The 19,137-nt window shown below is 43.9% G+C and overlaps 1 protein-coding gene across 1 annotated transcript in view; it reads left to right on the top strand.

The window, feature by feature from the left end:
- The window catches only part of AQR (aquarius intron-binding spliceosomal factor), a 56,239-nt gene that overhangs the window by 17,710 nt on the left and 19,392 nt on the right, over positions 1-19,137 (top strand). Inside the window, exons 12-21 of the mRNA XM_056851863.1 lie at positions 1,565-1,685; positions 3,895-4,036; positions 4,450-4,628; positions 5,921-6,088; positions 8,548-8,717; positions 11,637-11,878; positions 12,983-13,126; positions 13,779-13,848; positions 15,516-15,626; positions 17,912-18,021. Coding sequence (XP_056707841.1) covers positions 1,565-1,685; positions 3,895-4,036; positions 4,450-4,628; positions 5,921-6,088; positions 8,548-8,717; positions 11,637-11,878; positions 12,983-13,126; positions 13,779-13,848; positions 15,516-15,626; positions 17,912-18,021 — 1,457 coding nt within the window. The remainder of the gene's footprint in view (positions 1-1,564; positions 1,686-3,894; positions 4,037-4,449; positions 4,629-5,920; positions 6,089-8,547; positions 8,718-11,636; positions 11,879-12,982; positions 13,127-13,778; positions 13,849-15,515; positions 15,627-17,911; positions 18,022-19,137) is intronic.

Genomic DNA, 19,137 nt, shown 5'->3' with positions numbered 1-19,137 from the left:
TCTCTCCACGCTATGCACAATTTTATGTCCTCTTATCCCAAGACTCTGAAGATTGCTAGAAATAGTCTCCCTGAGTGTCGATCAAATTTATCGTGATACATTCATGTACCATAGTGCTCATTTTATCTCCCAAATTATTAATCTATTTTTAAAATCTAGTTTTAACCTCTTGGATTCTCTTTTGGTTGGCCACACGTCTGACACTACAGAACTTTAATTTACAAGGCTCTCTGTTGAGTCAGCTTCCTCTTTTATGGATGAGAGATGCCCAATCTGGCACAGGCGCCTTGTCAGGATGCCACATTTGAACTTCATGTGTTGTGTTACTAGGAGGTCATGCTAACTATTGTGTGAGAATGTCACCATGAAGTGCTGGTTGAATTGGCAGCTGAATCTCATTGCAATGTTGCTACTACATCACTGGACTTCTGCCATGTTCTCCCAAGTTCCTTCTCAACCCCTGTTCAAATGACTTCAGTGAGCTGTTAAAATAGAGTTAGCTTTGAGTCAGTCCTCCTCCCTCAAGGGTAGTTTATGCTGTCTAAGCTATGGCCAGGAACCTTGTCACCTGCAGCATGCTACTGAGCACAGTGCATGTCTGAAGTTGGGGAAGAAGAGTTGGGTTTTATACCCCACTTTTCTCTACCTTAAGGAGTCTCAAAGCGGCTTACAATCACATTTCCTTCCCCCCTCTCAAAGTGGCTTAAAATTGCCTTCCCTTCGCCCCTCACAACAAGCACCTTGTGAGGTAGCTGGGGCTGAGAGAGTTCTGAGAGAACTGTGACTAGTCCAAGGTCACCCAGCAGGCTTCATGTGGAGGAGTAGGGAAAGAAACCCAGTTCTCCAGATAAGAGTCATTCACTCTTAACCACTACACCACGGCTCAGGATGTGTATATATGTGCACTCCTAAATACATTTTATGTTAAGTGTCCAAAATGTGCTGAATATTGTCAATGCCCCTGAGAAAACAGATCCTCCCACTTTTTGGAACACAGTAACAAATGCTAACGCTCACATTCAGATGTCTGACAACATTTACTGATTACGTCTGACTAGTTGGGCACTCACCACATTTATGACATTCACCATGGTATGCATGGCAGGGTGGCCTGTTGCACACTGCCCATTTAGCTGTAGTTCGGTATTTGGGAGCACCCCACAGGCACACAGCTCCCTTGTATCACAAGCATCTTCCCTTTTCAGTTTCTGAATTGGTTGTGCTAAGAATTACATGTGCCTTGGCACTTCTGCTTACCATAATCAGTGGCAAATTGTAGTTTGTACCTATGATTAGGATCATAGCTAGGTTTGCAGACTGCTGCTGGTGTAGTGATGAACGAGAAGGGTAGTGCATGCATATCGATAGCCGTAAGTTGACTCTGAAACTGAACAGGAGGGGGAAGTGATCAGCAGTGGAGGAGCATGCAAGTCCATAGGATAGAAAGTTTGAGGCTTCAGTAGCAGCTGGCAAAAAATTAAAGTGCTTTCAGTGTTCTTGATTATCCTTCGGTAAATATGTGTTGCTCTCTTTAGTTCACATTATAAAAACTTTTTTCCCCTAGGTGTCCCGGCATGAACGCCGAATTTCTCAGATACAGCAGCTCAATCAGATGCCTCTGTATCCTACAGAAAAAATTATTTGGGACGAAAACATTGTCCCAACTGAGTACTATTCTGGAGAAGGTAAATTTGATGATAGATAACTGAGATTTCTAAATGCTTACAGGCTCCATTTAGGAGTCATAAACAGACCTGGTTTATTGTCAGGCCTGTACACTCCATCCCACCTCCCATTGCATGGACTTCAAGCATGAAGATAAGAAATCTTCCATTAATTCCATTTACTCGTGAAGTGAATGCCTGAGGAAACTGCAGTTAGTTTCCTTCCAAGTAACTGGGATACTTCACCAGGATTACACTGTGGCTAAGAATTCTAGGTACTGGGTGTAGCATTCTGGGCCTGCTGACTCAGGCTCCTGGGCTGAAGAGTGTGGGGGGAATTTCTGCTTCCCCCTCCCGGTTCTTTGTGATTGGATTTCTCTGCCTGCTTACTTACCAAAAGCGGCTCCCAGAGAATTCGATAGGAAAGATCGACCTTGCACACACAAGATACTCTCAAACAGCACACCAAACATATAACAATAAACCATGCAGTTTTATTTGGACTTACAAGAGAATATAAGGCAAAGAAAGAAGCAAATACTTGACTAAATATATATGACAGAATTTAACGAACCCACACACAGGTTGACATACCAACAAACAGCTAACAGAGTACTCTGGGTCATTCCAAAGAAGAGACAGAGATGGCAACCACAAATTGTGGAGCCTGGTCTCTCCTTGAGAAGGACAAAGGACTGGGCAACTGGACTAGCCTTTTATAGGCTAAACCGTGAGAAGGGGATCCCAACCGGACACCTCCTTTCAAATTCTTCAGGAGATGGGTTTTCACAAATCATGGCTAATCTTGTTTGGAAAATATCCTGTTCCAAAATAAGTTTCCCAGATTCAGGGTCCCTGACAACTGTTTGTTCGCCATCAGCCCGTGTACAAAAACAATTCCCTCCATGCGTAAACAGACAATTTGCTGCCTGTCTAAATGACCTTGCTATCCCTAAACATAATTTTGGGGCACCTAATGTGTTTTGGTTGACTAACTCCTAGTAATGCAATCTCCTGTACCCTTTAAGGTGAGGGGCCTAGTTGAAGCTTGGGGTCAGCTAGGGGTCTCCCCCCTTAAAAGCCATAGTCAGGTCTTCATGTGGCTTCTAAGCTACAGGTTATAATATTAAGGTATAAAGATGGTTCTTATTAAGCCAAACTAATGTTTAATATAAAAATTCTCACCACAAAGAGCACTCCAGGGTCCTTATCCACAAGCTCCCTTAGCCTCAGAACAGAGAGAAGGGGGTTAAACTTCACCTTGGGGTCCTCAATTCTCCTCAGGTCTCTCCTCAGCCAGCTAGAGATAGCCCAAACATGTCCTCCTTGCCTTCTAGAGAACCTTTTTTTAAGCGAGTCACTGGAGCCCCACCCCCCAGGAAGTGCCAAGAAACTCTTATGCGGGTGAGTAGTCCCACGTGCTATCAGGTGGGGCTGGAGCCCAGTTCCTGTTTGTGGAGTTCCCCTGATTGTTTTCCAGGTACCAGCCAGCTGGCGGCAGCCCAGTTAGGCATGGCTCATTAAAGGGACTTTACTGGTATTGCCACCAGTTTCATTACTGCTGCCGGCCTGGATCAGCCAGTCTTTCCTCAGGGTGCGACGAGGGTGGCACTGCATTGCTGGACCAGCTGGGCAGCAGGTGCTTGCCATCCCATCCCACAACATTGTTAAGTGTTGGGGTGGGCTCTCCAAGTGTGGGCTCTCCAACCCCATGCACAGGGAAAGAAACAAAACCTATTTTTTTCAACTACCTACACTCAGACATCATGACTAAATGGAGTTAGTTGAAGGCCTAATGGTACTGCAGAAGGAGAAGAAGAGTGTGCGATCCTGACAAGAAACCAGATTTGTGCCGATCGCAGACAAACGGTGGTTGGTTGGTTTGAAATACCAATGCAACCTTAGCATTGTATTGCACTGCATGTATTTCTGTAAGCAAATAAACTGTTATATGAAATATGAAACCATGTTGAAAGCTCTTGACAAAACCGTGATATGGTGGTGAATCTGTGTAGCAATGGGCTCTACAGAATTATGCAGCAGTGACCCCAACTGTCGTTTTGGGCTTGTTTTACAGGGCGGCTAGTGAGAACACACAACAGAAAATCAACATGGGGGACCAGAGCTGGTTGTGTGTGTCTGAGCACGCATGGGGATTTAATGTTCATCGGGAAAATATCTTTGTAAGATGGACTTGAGAGAGATTAATGCCTGTTTTTCCCCCCTTTAGGTTGCCTTGCCCTCCCCAAATTGAATTTACAGTTTCTGACTCTTCACGACTACCTCCTGAGAAATTTCAACCTCTTTCGCCTAGAATCGACCTATGAAATCAGGCAGGACATTGAAGACAGCGTCAGTAGGATGAAACCTTGGTAATGGAAATTGCAGGATCAAGAAAATTCCCTCCCCACATGATTGTGTTTCCCCCCTTTCTTCCTTCCATTCTGCTTGATGTAACAAAACCCGCCACAGCTAGATAGACATTGGCTGCGATGAAGCTGTCCTTAACTCTTTGATTCTTTGCACTCCACAAAGAAGTTTCCACTCGCTCAAACTGGCTGGAAAAACTGTGGGAAGGAGTTTCAATCCTCTGATGTGTGGGGTGGTTATTCCTGCCTTTAGGCATGAGATGTGGCCACATGTCATACATTCCAGTACTGTGACTCTATAACTATTTTCTAATGATTTCGATGATACGTTTTTAACAAGAAGTACATTTTCTGGGCAATGGGGGGGGGGGAAACCATGCAAAAGTGATAATCTTTTATCTGGTCTTGGCCTTTAGGCAGTCTGAATACGGCAGCGTTGTCTTCGGTGGTTGGGCTCGGATGGCACAGCCCATTGTCTCTTTCACAGTGGTAGAGGTGGCGAAGCCCAACATCGGGGAAAACTGGCCTATGAGAGTCCGAGCGGATGTTACAGTGAACTTGAATGTTAGAGACAACATCAAAGATGAATGGGAAGGTATGTATAAGAGAGAGGTGATATTACGACTTTAAGTATCATTGCTCTGATTATTTGAGCTAAATATTAAGCGTTTGTATGTTTATCAGTTTCAGGTGTCCTTTGTGTCTATTAAATCCTTCTGTTTAAATGTGTGTGTGTGTAAAGTGCCGTCAAGTCGCAGCCGACTTATGGCGACCCCTTTTGGGGTTTTCATGGCAAGAGACTAACAGAGGTGGTTTGCCAGTGCCTTCCTCTGCATAGCAACCCTGGTATTCCTTGGTGGTCTTCCATCTGTTTAAATAGTGAATGTTAATTCTTACATGAATACAGATTGGAATTCTGACTGTACCTATTTACATCCTTTTGAAAAAGGGAGGTATGTGTCCTTTTATCTGTTGATAGCTTTCCAAGTTGGCAGTATTTTTTTTTTTTGGCCATCAAATTGCAACCAATTTGTGGGGACCCTGTAGGGTTTTCAAGGCAAGAGACATCCAGAGGTGGTTTGCCATTGCCTGCCTCTGTGTAGCAACCCTAGACTTCCTTGGTGGTCTCCCATCCAAGTACTAGCCAGGGCTGACCTGCTTTGTTTCCAAGATCTGATGAGATCAGGCTAGCCTGGGCTATCACAGAATAGTTAAAGGTGGGGGAAAAATTGCACATGAATCCTTGCACATGAATCAGAGCACTAATATCCACCTTCACAATACTGATGCCAGAGCTGTTAAGCTATTTGCACTGCCTATTCCTTGTGCTGGAGATAACCATTCACTAAACTTTACAGTATCTGTCAAAATTAAAATAGAAACATAACTTAGAACATGTTCTGTCCTTGTGCACAGCAGGACATTCCAGTAGAAGATATATGTAGGGCTGCTGCCTGATCTTTGCTACTTCTGTTAGGTGTTTTAAAATACTTTCATCTCTTTCTTGGCTGCTTGTGAGCATAGGATCCTCCAAAGAATGCTTGATCCTTGGGTAACTTGGTCTCTGCCTTTTCATGGCATGGAGCTAAATATTGATAATTGCTGCACGTCGAATGGGTATTCATGGGACGGCTAGAGGGGCTAGTTTAAAAGTTAGAAGCTGTACTCCTAAACAGAAGTTGCTTTTTTGGCTAGGAATCAATATTGATGGGAATGAAATGTACTTATAGTTAAAATAAAAGTTGGATTTTTACTCTAACTATAAATGCCTTTTGCAATCCATTTCTGTACTTTGCTTTCACTGACTTCAGTTACTTATATTTTGAAGCTACATAAAAATGCTATGTTGAAGATACATAAAAATGCGGACGTTTCTTTTTTGTTCAGGCCTCCGCAAACATGATGTTTGCTTTTTAATTACCGTCCGACCCACACAGCCATATGGCACGAAGTTCGATAGAAGACAACTGTTCGTTGAGCAGACCGGCCTGGTCTACGTGCGAGGGTGTGAAATCCAGGGCATGTTGGATGATAAAGGCCGTGTCATTGAAGAGGGTACGGCTCTGCTCAAATCTTTACTTGAAGCGTGGAAGTATAATCTGCATAGTGTTGTGTTTGTGCTGTTGCTGCTTTACTTTCATATGCGTGATGGTGGCTAGAGAATGGTAAAGTTGGGAAAATGTATACCTTTTCCTAGCAGCACAGCTGGGACAGGTAAGCACAGAGGCCCCTGGGTGAGCTGGTCCAAGGCAGTATATGTGGACACATGAAGTTGCCTTATACTGAATCAGACCCATGGTCCATCAAAGTCAGTATTGTCTGCTCAGACCGGCAGCGGCTCTCCAGGGTCTCAGGCAGAGGTCTTTCACATCACCTACTTGCCTAATCCCTTTAACTAGAGATGCCGGGGATTGAACCGGGGACCTTCTGCATGCCAAGCAGATGCTCTGCCACTGAGCCACAGCCCCTCCCCGTAGATGGAAGTTCTTGCTCCAGAGGCAGCAAGGTGAAACTTGGGCAACTTCCCAGCTTGTGACTCACACTTGCTCATCTTGTAAGCTGCACTTCTGTGGCGGGAGGGCAGAGGAGCATAGGCGGAAGGGATTCTGAGGCTTTCTGTCCTCTCTGAGCCAGATGTTCCCTCACACACAATTTTAGTCAGATCCCCTGTGTTTTTACTCCAAAATCAGTGGGTCTTGTTTTCACATGAAGCTCTCTGACAATGGAGTTGACAAGGCAGCAGTTTCTTTTTTGAAAGAGTCCAGATTGGGGGTGGAGTGAGGAGAAGGACAGAACCCTGTCTCCTACCCTTCTTTTAACTAGGCTATGTATGGGTAGTGTGGGGGGGGGGAGGGTGATATGGCTGTGGTTGTTGCTGCGTGAGATGAAAAAGTGGAAATTACTCTTGGGTTTTTCACTGAGGTGAAACTGTTGGGTTTTTCACTGAGGTGAAACTGTTGAGGGTAGTGCTGCAGAAAGAAATGCAGGAGCAGATTAAAGTTGGTGTTTTCTCCTAGCCTTCCCCTGGTGTGTGACTCCTGAACAAAACAAAGGATTTTGAGGCTGAGGAGGATTCCAAATAGATGATAAGAATATAAGAACGGTCCTGCTGGATCAGACCAAGGCCCATCAAGTCCAGCAGTCTGTTCACACAGTGGCCAACCAGGTGCCTCTAGGAAGCCACAAACAAGACGACTGCAGCAGCACCATCCTGCCTGTGTTCCACAGCACCTAATATAATAGGCAAGCTCCTCTGATCTGGTGACATGTGGCCAATGAGGAAGCAGGGCTGAGGGAAAATCTCTTTGGATGTCATACTGTGGAGGGGATACACCAGGGAAATGGTTCAGACTGGAGGATGAAGCTCCAAAGAGCTGGCTTGCAGCGGGAGGTGACCGAACGCCTCATACTGATTTGAATTTTCTAACCAAATCTTTTGACTTCTGTCCTCCAGCTTTATGGAATGTTCTTTATTTTCTTTTTTAAAATGGGAGCATATATTACAACTAAGGATGTGTTCCATGGATTTTTAAAATTTAAATCTCCGTATACCTGCATTTTAAAATATAGTTCGATGCCTGTGTCAATTGGTTCAGTTCTGGGTATTGACGTGCACATTCTCCTGCCCACCCCCCAGGAATTTTTTTACACCAAGGAGCATTCAATCCCAGAGTCCACTGGCTTGAATTCTAGCACTCTGCTGACCAAAGTTTGGAGCCATCCTCTGGTGGAAGAGCTACTTCTGTCAGAGGAAGGCTTCTTAGGCTAGAGCAGCGTTTCTCAACCTTTTTACCCTTGTGGAACCCTTGAAATAATATTCATGTCTCAGGGAACCCCTACATATGATTTACTTATGATTAGCCCATTCATCACTATTTCTCGTGGAACCCCTGGTGATTACTCGCGGAACCCTAGGGTTCCGGGGAACCCTGGTTGAGAAACGCTGGGCTAGAGGAAGGCTTCAAATGTCGCTGAGCGGAGTGCGTAGGATACAAGCCAATCCCCTCAGTATGAAGTGGTGCTGTACGTTTCTGCCGCCTTATTGGCATCTCATGCGTAGACCAGGCCTTTATCTTGGAACTGAAGCTACAGCCCATCACTTCTACCCGTTGAGAACAGATAAGAATGAGGAGTGTCTGGCAAGCAAGGGAGGGAAAGACAGGCCAGAAGAGGATTGGCTTGTCTGGATTATTCTCCCATTATCTCCTGCCCAGTGACACCGCCTGAGGACACAGAATGTTAGAACAGAAGTACTCTTCTGCTCTGGATATTTCCAGTTACATGTGCCAGCAAGTAAAACTAAACTTTCTAATACCAGTAGGCTAAGCTAAAAACTTTGGGCAGAATACGTGGGATGAATCCTGTCAGACAGTGAGAGAGAAGAGAGGGGCAGGGATAAGGTGGAATGTTGGGTCATAGTTTGAAGCGTGATGCGGTCTCTCTCTTTCACTTCATGTTTTGTTTTATTTTCCTTCAAAGCCTTTAACATTTGATATGTCTTTCAATGCGGGCAGGACCAGAACCAAAGCCAAGACTTAAAGGAGACTCCAGAACATTCAGAGTGTTCTTGGATCCTAACCAATATCAACAGGATATGACCAACACCATCCAGAATAAAACCGAAGACGTCTATGAGACGTTTAATATAATCATGAGAAGAAAGCCGAAGGAAAACAACTTCAAAGTAAGTTATGGTGCAGTTTTACTTTTTCCAGTAGTTATTACAAAGGCTTGAAATGTCTTGAAATTTGTATACATGTGCACCAAAATGCTTAGGAAATCAATGGTCAAAATTCTGTCCTTGGAGTGTTGAATTGTCTTTATAACATTCAGTAACACCATGGAGGGATGAAAACTGCAGTCCTAAAGTAAATCTATTCAGTGTTGTGATCACAGGGGAAAAAATCAGTATTAGGAATCCCCTGTGCATAGGGTAAATTTAGAAGCATACAAGGACACCTTTACAAATCAGCATTGTTGGGTAGCAAAGTGCAGTTGGACATCCTGATCATACAGAAATGATTTGGGAGTATAATTTCACATTTTTCTCACGTGTAAAGCTAAAGCAATCGATCAGGTTCAGCCTGCTTTTTAGGATGATTGTGTGCTGGTGGACAGGTTCTCCCTGTCTGCTCTGTGTCTCCTTGCTCAGATAACAGAAGAATAAGGTAAGCTAGTCTCCCTAATGACAAATGTTGGTAGTGTGTCAGGCAGATAGCAGACAGCTTGGATTCTCTGCCGAGCCTGCAGGGAGAAAGATGTGGAAATCTTATGTCGCCTCTTAAATTAAGCAAACATGACAGCGATGGAAGCATAAACATAATGCGATCGCGAAAATATGACCGTCTACACTTTGCAGCAGTAGGTCAGCCCTGTTGCCTTCGATGCTTGCGGCCGGTATATCAAAGTGCTGTTAGTATCTTGGATTTTTTTGTTCTATACTAGTCATCTGTTGAATAAATACATTTTAAAAAAAAGTATAAAATGTTTCCATATTTTTAGAAAAGCACCTCAAATAACATAGCGTTATAAATAACCACAACTCTTTATTCATGTGCAGGTGAGAGCCATGGTAATGCAAATCTACCTCTTTTCCTCCTTGGCCGTGAGGTTATGTTCTTCAGATACAGCTTTTTAGGATAGAAGCATGCCGGGATTCACATTATGAGTTGGCTTACTAGCTAGCTATAGTATTAAGAAAAGAACATAAGAAAAGCCCTGCTGGATCAGACCAAGGCCCATCAAGTCCAGCAGTCTGTTCACACAGTGGCCAGTATTGTGGTTCCCCCCCCTTGCCTTCTCCTCCCCAAGACTTTCCCATCAGCCAGAAAACTGGAAGGGAAGATGACTATCAGTCCTTGATCAATTTCCACAGAGGTTTTTTTTTGGGGGGGGGGTTGTTTCTCACTGTGCTGAACTTTGGAGCTGGCCAAAGCAGGCCAGACTGCTTCTGCTTGCTCTGTAGTTCAGTGTGATTTCCACGTTTCATCATTGCACCTACGACGTTTCTCAAGCATTGCACTCAATGTAAATGGCTGCTCTAAAGCAGCACTGGTATTTATGGATATTCCTCTCTGACATGACTGGATCCATGGAGGTATGCCTTTGGTGCTGCTCAGACTGTTTTTCATACAGCAGCCTACAGTTGTTGAAACGACATCCCAGTGAAAGTAACCAGTTAGTGTATTTACATATGGATTTTTTTTTAAGTTTCTCAACCAGATTTTGTATGTTGGAGGAAAGTAGTATTTGACTTCACCGTGTTGCATCTGTTTTACTGAACATAAAAACTTCAAAGATGTTGTACAGCCTAGTGGATCCAGAAACAGCAGAAAGTGCTGCTCCCTACTCTAAAAAAAATCCAGATAATGTAGTGGTTAGAGCAGGGGTGTTGAACTCATTGGTTACGAGTGCAGGATATAACATAAATGTTGCTGGGCCGGGGTGGTAGTGGCTACCTTGGCTGGCTCGTGGACCAGATAAGAGCTCTCAAGGGGCCGGATTTGGCCCACGAGCCATATGTTCAACACCCCTGGGTTAGAGTCTTGCACTGAGCCTGGGGAGATACACGTTCAAGCCCCCGCTTGCCTTGAAACTCACTGCTGATTTTAGGCCAGTCATTTTCTCCTAGACTAACAGTGCAACCCTATGTAGAGTTACTCCAGTCTAAGTCCATTCATTTCGATGGGCTTTGACTGGAGTAACTCTGCATAGGGTTGCACTGTAGGTTACCTATCACGTTTGTATTGAGAGGCAAGATTTTATACCTGTGCGGGAGAGAAAGCCTTATAAATACATTTCCGTTATGTTTGATTGTCTTAGGGAAGGTTTCATGAAGTCCATAAAAAAGACTTGGAAGTTGAATTAAGGCTGCAGAAGTAACATCATGAGCTTAAAAGCTAATACTGTACTATTGATTTGAGGTTATTTTTTCTAGCAGGAAAGCATCCTTTAAAGAGACCCATGTTGTTCTTTTAAATTTAGATGGACTTTGAATTCATTTTCATGAGGAAGGAGATTGCAAGCCAGTTTGATTCTCCTTAAAAGGTAGAGAAAACTGGTATATGAAAACCAACTCTTCTTCTTTTAACTGGAGATGCCAGGGATTGAACCTGGGACCTTCTGCATGCAAAGCAGGTGCTCTGCTCCTGAGCCTTTGTCCCAAAATCCATGTTGTCCATCTGGTTTATAGAATATTCACTTCGCTGTGTTGCCTGTAAATGACTTGTCGGTGAAGGTATGTTTCAAGCAAAGCCCTTTTCCTCACTAATGTTCCTTTCCCGGCAATTTAGAGAACGCTGCAGATGAAATAAAGAGCATCATCATCAAATTTTATCATCTGAACTGAATTTTCTTTTGCTAATGGGATTGTTTGGTAATTATAGGCTGTTCGTAAATACTGCAGTTTTGCTGAACAAGCTGTTTGTGGGGCTGATGTCAACAGAAATATAGTCACTGACCAAACCGAACACCTGCCAGTGGAAGAACTCTTTAAAAAAAAAAAAAAAGGACAAATGCTGGAATCGTTCATGGAGTTTCATGCTGAATGTGCGTAAAGGTGGGGAAGAAATTTACTCTTTGTTCATGTTCTCGTTTATTACAGGCTGTGCTGGAGACTATACGGAATTTGATGAACACGGACTGTGTGGTCCCTGGCTGGTTACATGACATCATCCTTGGTTATGGAGACCCAAGCAGTGCTCATTATTCCAAAATGCCCAATCAAATTGCCTCCCTGGATTTCAATGATACCTTCCTTTCTATTGATCATTTAAAAGCCAGCTTTCCTGGGTACAGCATTAAAGTGGCTGTTGAAGATCCTGCACTACAGATTCCTCCATTCAGGTGATTGAAAAATCTCACTGCTCAACTAGGAATGTGGCTCATGTGCTGAACAGATTAACTTTTGCCTCTTCTCTTATAACTCTAAGGAGCGGTTTAAATTGTATTCAGACTCTGCTCCTGTATTTTCCTGAGCATCCCTGTTCCAGAAATTCATTGTTGATATCTGTGTTGGCATTGGGTCAATCCAGCCACTCTGCTCAGCACAGTTTGAAGTCTTCTTCCAGCCTAAGAAGACTTCCTCCAACAAAAGTGGTCTTCAGTTGAAGAAAGATTCCTTAGGTGGGAGGAGGGCTTCAAACTTTCTGAGCAGAATGGATAGATCTATTCCACTACTGCCAGCAATGTTTGTCCATACGTACAACGGTTTCCCAATCCCAGATTATTTTCTTAGAACTAGCCCTTCGAAAAGAATAATCCATTCTCATGATTAGATTCAAATCCAGTAGAGCCAGCATGGTGTAGTGGTTAAGAGCGGAGGACGCTAATCTGGAGAACCGGGTTTGATTCCCCACTCCTACACATGAGCGGTGGAGGCTAATCTGGTGACCTAGATTGGTTTCCCCGCTCCTATACATGAAGCCAGCTGGGTGACCTTGGGCTAGTCACAGTTCTCTTCGAGTTCTCTCAGCCTCACCTACCTCACAAGGTGTCTGGGGGAGGGAAAGGGAAGGTGATTGTAAGCCGGTTTGATTCTTCCTTAAGTGGTAGAGAAAGTCGGCATATAAAAACCTACTCTTTAGAGATCAACAAGATTTTCGGGGCATAAGCTTTCAAGAGTCAAAGCGCCCTTTGCTGGCTGACAAAGGGAGCTTTGAGTCTCAAAAGCTTATACCCTGAAAATCTTGTTGGTCTCCAAGGTCCTACTGGACTCAGATCCAGATGTTATACTGCAGACCAACACAGCAATCCTCTGAAACTCTTCTCATGGTTGTCAATGATCTCAGTTTGTGTCGCCCTTGCACTGTCTGTCATTAACATTTTGTTACATAATTCACAGGGGTTTGGGGTACAGGGATAGGCAATGTCTAAAAACAGTTTGATGGAAAAGTAGTTTCTCTTACACCCAAAACTTCTGAGCTAAGAAACAATGATTCCCTTCAATAGGATAACTTTTCCAGTCAGAAATGATGCAGGAAAGAAACGGAAGGAGTGTGAGGATGGTGAAAAGGCTGAAGACCAGAAAACATTGATTGTTGAGCCTCATGTCATTCCCAACAGAGGACCTTACCCATATAATCAACCCAAACGGTAATGTTTGTGTAGATTTTTTTGGGGGGGGGGGGATTGCACTTACAGGGTCTGAGACATCTATATGGTTTCAGATGTAGTTATTTAATTTTAAAATATTCACTAAAGTACTCAAACTAGCTAAAACATTTTCTTCAATTTAGATTAAGAAGTAATGGTAAGAAATAAGCTGCATTCTAGGGTTGCATTGTTTTAGTTGTGTTGTGTATACTGTCGGTAATTTTGTTTTGTGTGTATTCAAGCATATTAAAATGACATTTGGCAGGAAATAGCCAATCCTTTCAAACTTGGTGATAAAATGTGACTTCTGACGCTGATCAAATTAGCTGTTTTGGTCAGTGGGTATCCTAATTACATATGATGAACCGTAACTTAATCATCTCAGAAGGGTCGTGTAATGACTTGGAGTCCTGTAGTGTCATTTCAGCCCTTGAGGAAGGAATTGATTTCTCTTGGTATTTGCAAATCCTTTTGCCTGCCCAAATCCTGTAAAAGGCAGATTTTGCATTGGCAAGGTCAAGTCTCCTTGACTGAGAGGATGGACAGCGCTCAGAAAAAGAAGTCCAGAAAGGTTATCTTGAAGAAATGCATAGAGCATTGGCTTATTGCGACATGCTGTGGATTAATCAATTTACTCTGATTCATTCTGCAGCAATACAATTCAGTTTACTCATACACAGATCGAAGCTATACGTGCTGGAATGCAGCCTGGATTGACAATGGTAAAAATGCACATTGCTGCATGCCTCTTACGATTTTATTTTTAGTAGCCAATCTCCAAAGTATATCACTTAACCGGTAGCCTCTCTCCCTCATTAAGATCAAAATAATCTGTAAAGTGGGCCAGTTAGAATAGCTATTTCTGCAAACCTGGGGAATCCCCAAGTTTTTAGAAAAAGTCTTCAAGATAAGAAAAGGGGTGAGGGAGAGGTTAAATGAAAACGAAGACGTGTACAGTTGCCAATATCTCGTTAGACTACACTGTGAGATCTCAGCCACCATTTTGGGTTTGCCTAGACAACTTAAACAATGTTGCTGAGCCCCCTGCTGTAAAAAAGATAAGAGAGAAAGGGAGAAGAATGAAGCATAGCCAAGGAGGGGGAGTCAAGAGATTAGCAGTGGGAGGAATTCTGAGCTGACAAAGGTGGGAATTGGATAAATTGAGATACAGAAGGGGTGAGGATTGGACCTAGAACAGGAAGGGGGGAAAAAAGAGGGGGAAAGAAGAATTGGTTGGGGTAAGGAGCATGCCAGACAGAAAAACTGGGCAGGGGCCAAATGGGAGCCAAATTTTCCCTCCACTAGTATTCTCATCACCACCACCACCAATTTCTTCTGTCTGCCATGAAAGAATAAAGAGTCCTGTGAGCTTGGTGTGCTTTTTGACCCTGAAGGTCAAATCTTACATGCCGCAATCAGAGCTCCACTCAAGAAAAGACACTCTGCCTTGCCATCTTCTCCTTTCTGCGTCCCTGTGCGCCCAGTGAGAAGCTGCTCCTGAATGTTGTGAGATCCTTAGTAATGGTGTGTGGTGAAGTGCGTAGACAAAGGGAGAATTGGGAATTTCCCCCTCTCCATTGACCCTGAGCAAATAAAGCAGTAATTTGTGCAGCACCTGCGGGGGTGTCTACCATCCCATTGCATCTCTATACACCACATTTCACATCATGACTCAGGTGCCCCCAACCTCCGGAGCACTTTGGGGGGGGGCAATTTGCTGGGGCTGCCAAAAGATGGGTGAGGGAGCCAAATATCTGTTCTACCAACTCTGCTGCACTTGCTATGTTCTGTAAATGTTCCAACTCTCAATGTTGTTATGCATTTCATGAACCAGAGACAAAAAGAACAAACAGGAAAACCTTTCTCCCATAAAAGGTATGTGTCAATCGATAGAAAAAGCAAAAGCACAAGTCTTCAGTGACTGGAGACTTCTGTTTTTTGTTTTGTTTTTTTCTTGATAGAAGAACCAGAATGAGTTTACAGTAATCATGGTAACTGTCTAGGTAAACATGTCAGCATTTTTATTGCTTCCCCTCCCCACTACTATTGTTGGAGAGTCATCTTCAAATGAACCCTCTGCCCTTGTGAGACAGAGTGCCATTATGCCAAAGCACAGCAAGCTGTGCCCAGATGGCCATGATCGGATGAAGCCCCACATCGGGTCCTCTCAGTTCTCTTCTTGCTAATTGCTTGCCGCCCACACCTCTGTGCACACTTTCTGTTCTGCACCCTCAAACGTGTGTGCAAACAAACATACCCATTGTCCTACATGTACAAAGGACTTGATTTAAAAGTTCTCACTCTCTCTTTTCTTTCTTGATTGACTTGTCGTTTCACAGTAGCTTTTCCAAATGAGTAAAAATACTAGATAATTTGTTTTTCTGTGTAGGTTGTGGGGCCTCCTGGTACAGGCAAAACTGATGTGGCAGTACAGATAATATCCAATCTCTATCACAACTTCCCGGAACAGAGGACTCTTATTGTTACGCATTCCAATCAGGTGAATGAACATGATGGTTTCTATTCCTTATCTCAGCTTTTGGAACAAATGGTAGGGCCTGCATGTGGCCTGGCAAGGAAGGAAACCGGTTTTGTTTTGTTGTCTTTGCTGTTTGGAATGGGAAATGTTTGGCCCTCTTGTGTCGGAGCATTACCTCAGCAGACGCTGAGGGGAACTACCTATTAGTGTCACACTGAGGCTGCCGCAAAGAGAATCCTTGTCAAGTTATCCCATCATGAAACATCACAGAATAATGACAGGCACATCATTACAGTGTAGAGGGTACGAATTTAAAATGGATGTGCAGTTTTCCAGTGACAGCTCCATATGGAGCGTATTGTATATTTTTGCCTTAAACGGGAAAGTGTCCAGCGGAGGGACCCAGGAGGGATTCCGGCATCCCATCCAATAGCCATTAAGCAGCCCACAGATGGTGGTGCAGTGGGAGCAGCCCCAAGGGAGGCCAGGTCACTCCTCAGCAGCCAGTTTAGTGGGGTTTGCTGGCAGCCTGGCAAGGAATAGGCTGGGGGTTGCCAGTGTGGCAGCAAGCTGGGGGGAGGCGGGAAAGGCATGGCAGAGGCTGTCGGGGCCTCTCCTTTTCCCCCAAGGGATTTCTGGGCAGCTGACACAAAGTCGCCACAGGTGTGTGGTCTCCCAAAGCCTAGTAAAAGAGGACCTGTATGAAGGCTGAGGAGGAGGGAGCTGACTTTGCTCGGCATGAATAAGAACCGAAGAAAGGCCACCATGCTGGATCAGACCCAAGTCCAGCAGTCTGTTCACGCAGTGGCCAACCAGGTGCCTCTAGGAAGCCCACAAACAAGACAACTGCAGCAGCATTATCCTGCCTGTGTTCCACAGCACCTAATATAATAGGCATGCTCATCTGATCCTGGAGAGAATAGATATGCATCATGACTAGTAGCCATTTTTAATAGTAGTCATGAATACTCCTCTCCTCATGAATGAGAGAGGTCATGAACAGGAGGAGGAGCTGGGTGGCAGTAACCCCCTTGTCTCTCCTTTTGGAGGCCTTGCATACCTTCCCGGCAGTCACAGCTGAGGGCAAGGGCCATGGTCTGAGACTACACAAAGACTACACAAAGCATCACAAAAAGTATGAGGAAGTCCGTGCTGTTCATTTATTGGCAGGCCTCTGTGAAACTATCCCTAAAGTGGAGGGTGCACAGCACCATCTTCAGACGGCTCAACAATGTAGAAAGCTGTATTCCTAAAGCTTTCTACCCAGGACATTATGACACACATAGAAATCAAAACAAGTCGAGGAGGAACAGGCGTGAGTGAGCTGTCCATCCCTTGAGTCCCATAGTTGGCTCATTAGCACAGAGTCTTGGGTTCACAGGTCTTCTCCCCATGATCAGGAATGCTGCTTTTTTGAACATGGCAATTGCACAAGGGTGTCGGGTGGGACCATTTGCTTGGGCCTCTTCCCCCAGCTGATTTTAATGCAAGCAATGTTCGGGGGGGGGGGGTTTAAGGAAAAAAATGCATACTCATTCCAAAAAAAAAAGTGCTCCAGCATTTGGGTTACTATGGAATAACGTTCTAGAATTAAGCCAGAGTTTATGGCAGTCACCACCTACGTTGTTCAATAAAAATAATAATCATGCAAGCGAGTAGGCATAATTACTTTTGCTCGTCCATCCCTCTTGAATAGTTGCTTTCCTATTATGGCATGGTCACTCTTCAAACTAATTTGACACCATGGTTGCCAAGAGGAGCTCTTGGGACTTCCAATCTTGAGGTTTCCACATCCCTATCATAGAACCACAGTTCCTGTTTTCTGATTTGGGCAGGTGGGTTGAGAAGCCCCTGATAAGAGCCAGAACAGAAAAGTTGACACTCCAGGGTAAGAGGCAGGATGCTTCTGAAGACCACTTTCTGGAGGCCCAGTACAAGGGAAAGCTATTGCTTTGATGGCCTGCTTTCTGGAAGTGCCTGGTCGGCCACTGTTTGAAACAGGATGCTACGCTACATTTAGCAGGGTCATTCTCACCTCGTTTGAATTTGTTGCTTGACATAGTTTTTGTCCAAATTAGATAGAAATTACATTCTTCAGGGAGAAAAATTGGCACTTTGGTACCTCAAAGCCTAGGGAATCTGCATCGCGACTGCTTTGGCAGGCGTGCTTTCTTTATGGCAGTTGAGCACTCCGTATTTGCCCTCCCTCCCAAAATAGGAATGAAATTTGTAGCATGCTGGATTTCCCAGTAATAGCATCAGAAATTCTAAAATCTCCCCTTTCTGTTGCTCTTGTCAATCTTTAGGCCTTGAACCAGCTGTTTGAGAAAATCATGGCTCTAGACATTGATGAACGCCACCTCCTGCGTCTTGGTCATGGAGAGGAAGAACTGGAGACAGAGAAAGACTTCAGCAGGTGAACAGTTAAGCCATTGTAAAGCATACACTGGACAAATGTTAAAACATGTTTGAATACAAGTTCCTGAATATGAGCCCCCCCCTCCCCGCCCCCGAAATGGTGTGGGATGTGACATAGGAGAGCTCCAGCCCGAAAGAATAAGTGAAAACTCAAGGTTCTCTCTTTCCACCCTCACTTTACACAAGCAGGATGGCTTTCACTTTACACAAGCACACCTTTGGATCCAAGCCAGTATTTTGAAGCTGTCCTGCATGAATTACAGAAAAGAGGCAGGTTGAGCAGATTTCTAATCTTAATTTCCGTAGTGGTGGTTTTCTATTAGACGGAAGTTTGGTTTCTGTCTGCAGTGAAGGCCACTTCATTATTGATCACTGCAGCCTTTCCAGAGCTGTACTAGTAATGGAATCAAAGTGATGCCCAATAGAATGCCTGTCTTGAATCATAAGAATGGAATAAGAGGGTGACTTTTACATGACCTAGAAAGAAAAAAAAAGATCTTGGGCAGCAGGGACTTTGGAAAGTTGAACTCACCTCTTAGCTGCACTAAATACTTTCTTTGGTGTTGCTGGGGACATTTTTCTAAGCATTTGATTTGCTTAGGTTTAGAGCTTTGGAAAGTTACAGACTTTTGTCTCGGTGTGTTTTTAAAAAAACACCTCTTTTTGTGCAAGTGTATCTATAAAAGAGTTGTTTTAGAGCTTGGATTTGGACAGCGAAGATTTTATTTAAATTCTTTGCATTATAGGACATCTCCCCAACTATATCAGACATTACTGAAACTCTTTGAGCTTCAGAGTTGGTTTGCCATTCCATATGGAAGATATTTGGTCAAGTAGAAGTCCTAATTCTCCTTAGGTTCATGGGTATGGGTTTATCCTGATTCTTGGAGTCTGGCAGCTGCCTTTCTTCATATAGCCATTTTTGTAGCACTAAATAATAGTAGTCATCAGCAAAACTGGCTTTAACCATACACCCTGTTTGTTTGTTTGATCACATTTATAATCCACCCTCCCCAGCCAAGACCAGGCTCAGGGCAACTCACATAAAATAGATTATAAGTTTAAAACATGTTAAATTAAAACTAGAGTTAAAAACCAGCCCATACAAACGCTA

Source organism: Euleptes europaea, chromosome 6 (assembly GCF_029931775.1).
Source record: "Euleptes europaea isolate rEulEur1 chromosome 6, rEulEur1.hap1, whole genome shotgun sequence".
NCBI classification, from domain to species: Eukaryota; Metazoa; Chordata; class Lepidosauria; order Squamata; family Sphaerodactylidae; genus Euleptes; species Euleptes europaea.
Note: the sequence above shows the minus strand (reverse complement) of the source record. Positions and strands in the feature narration are given on the sequence as shown.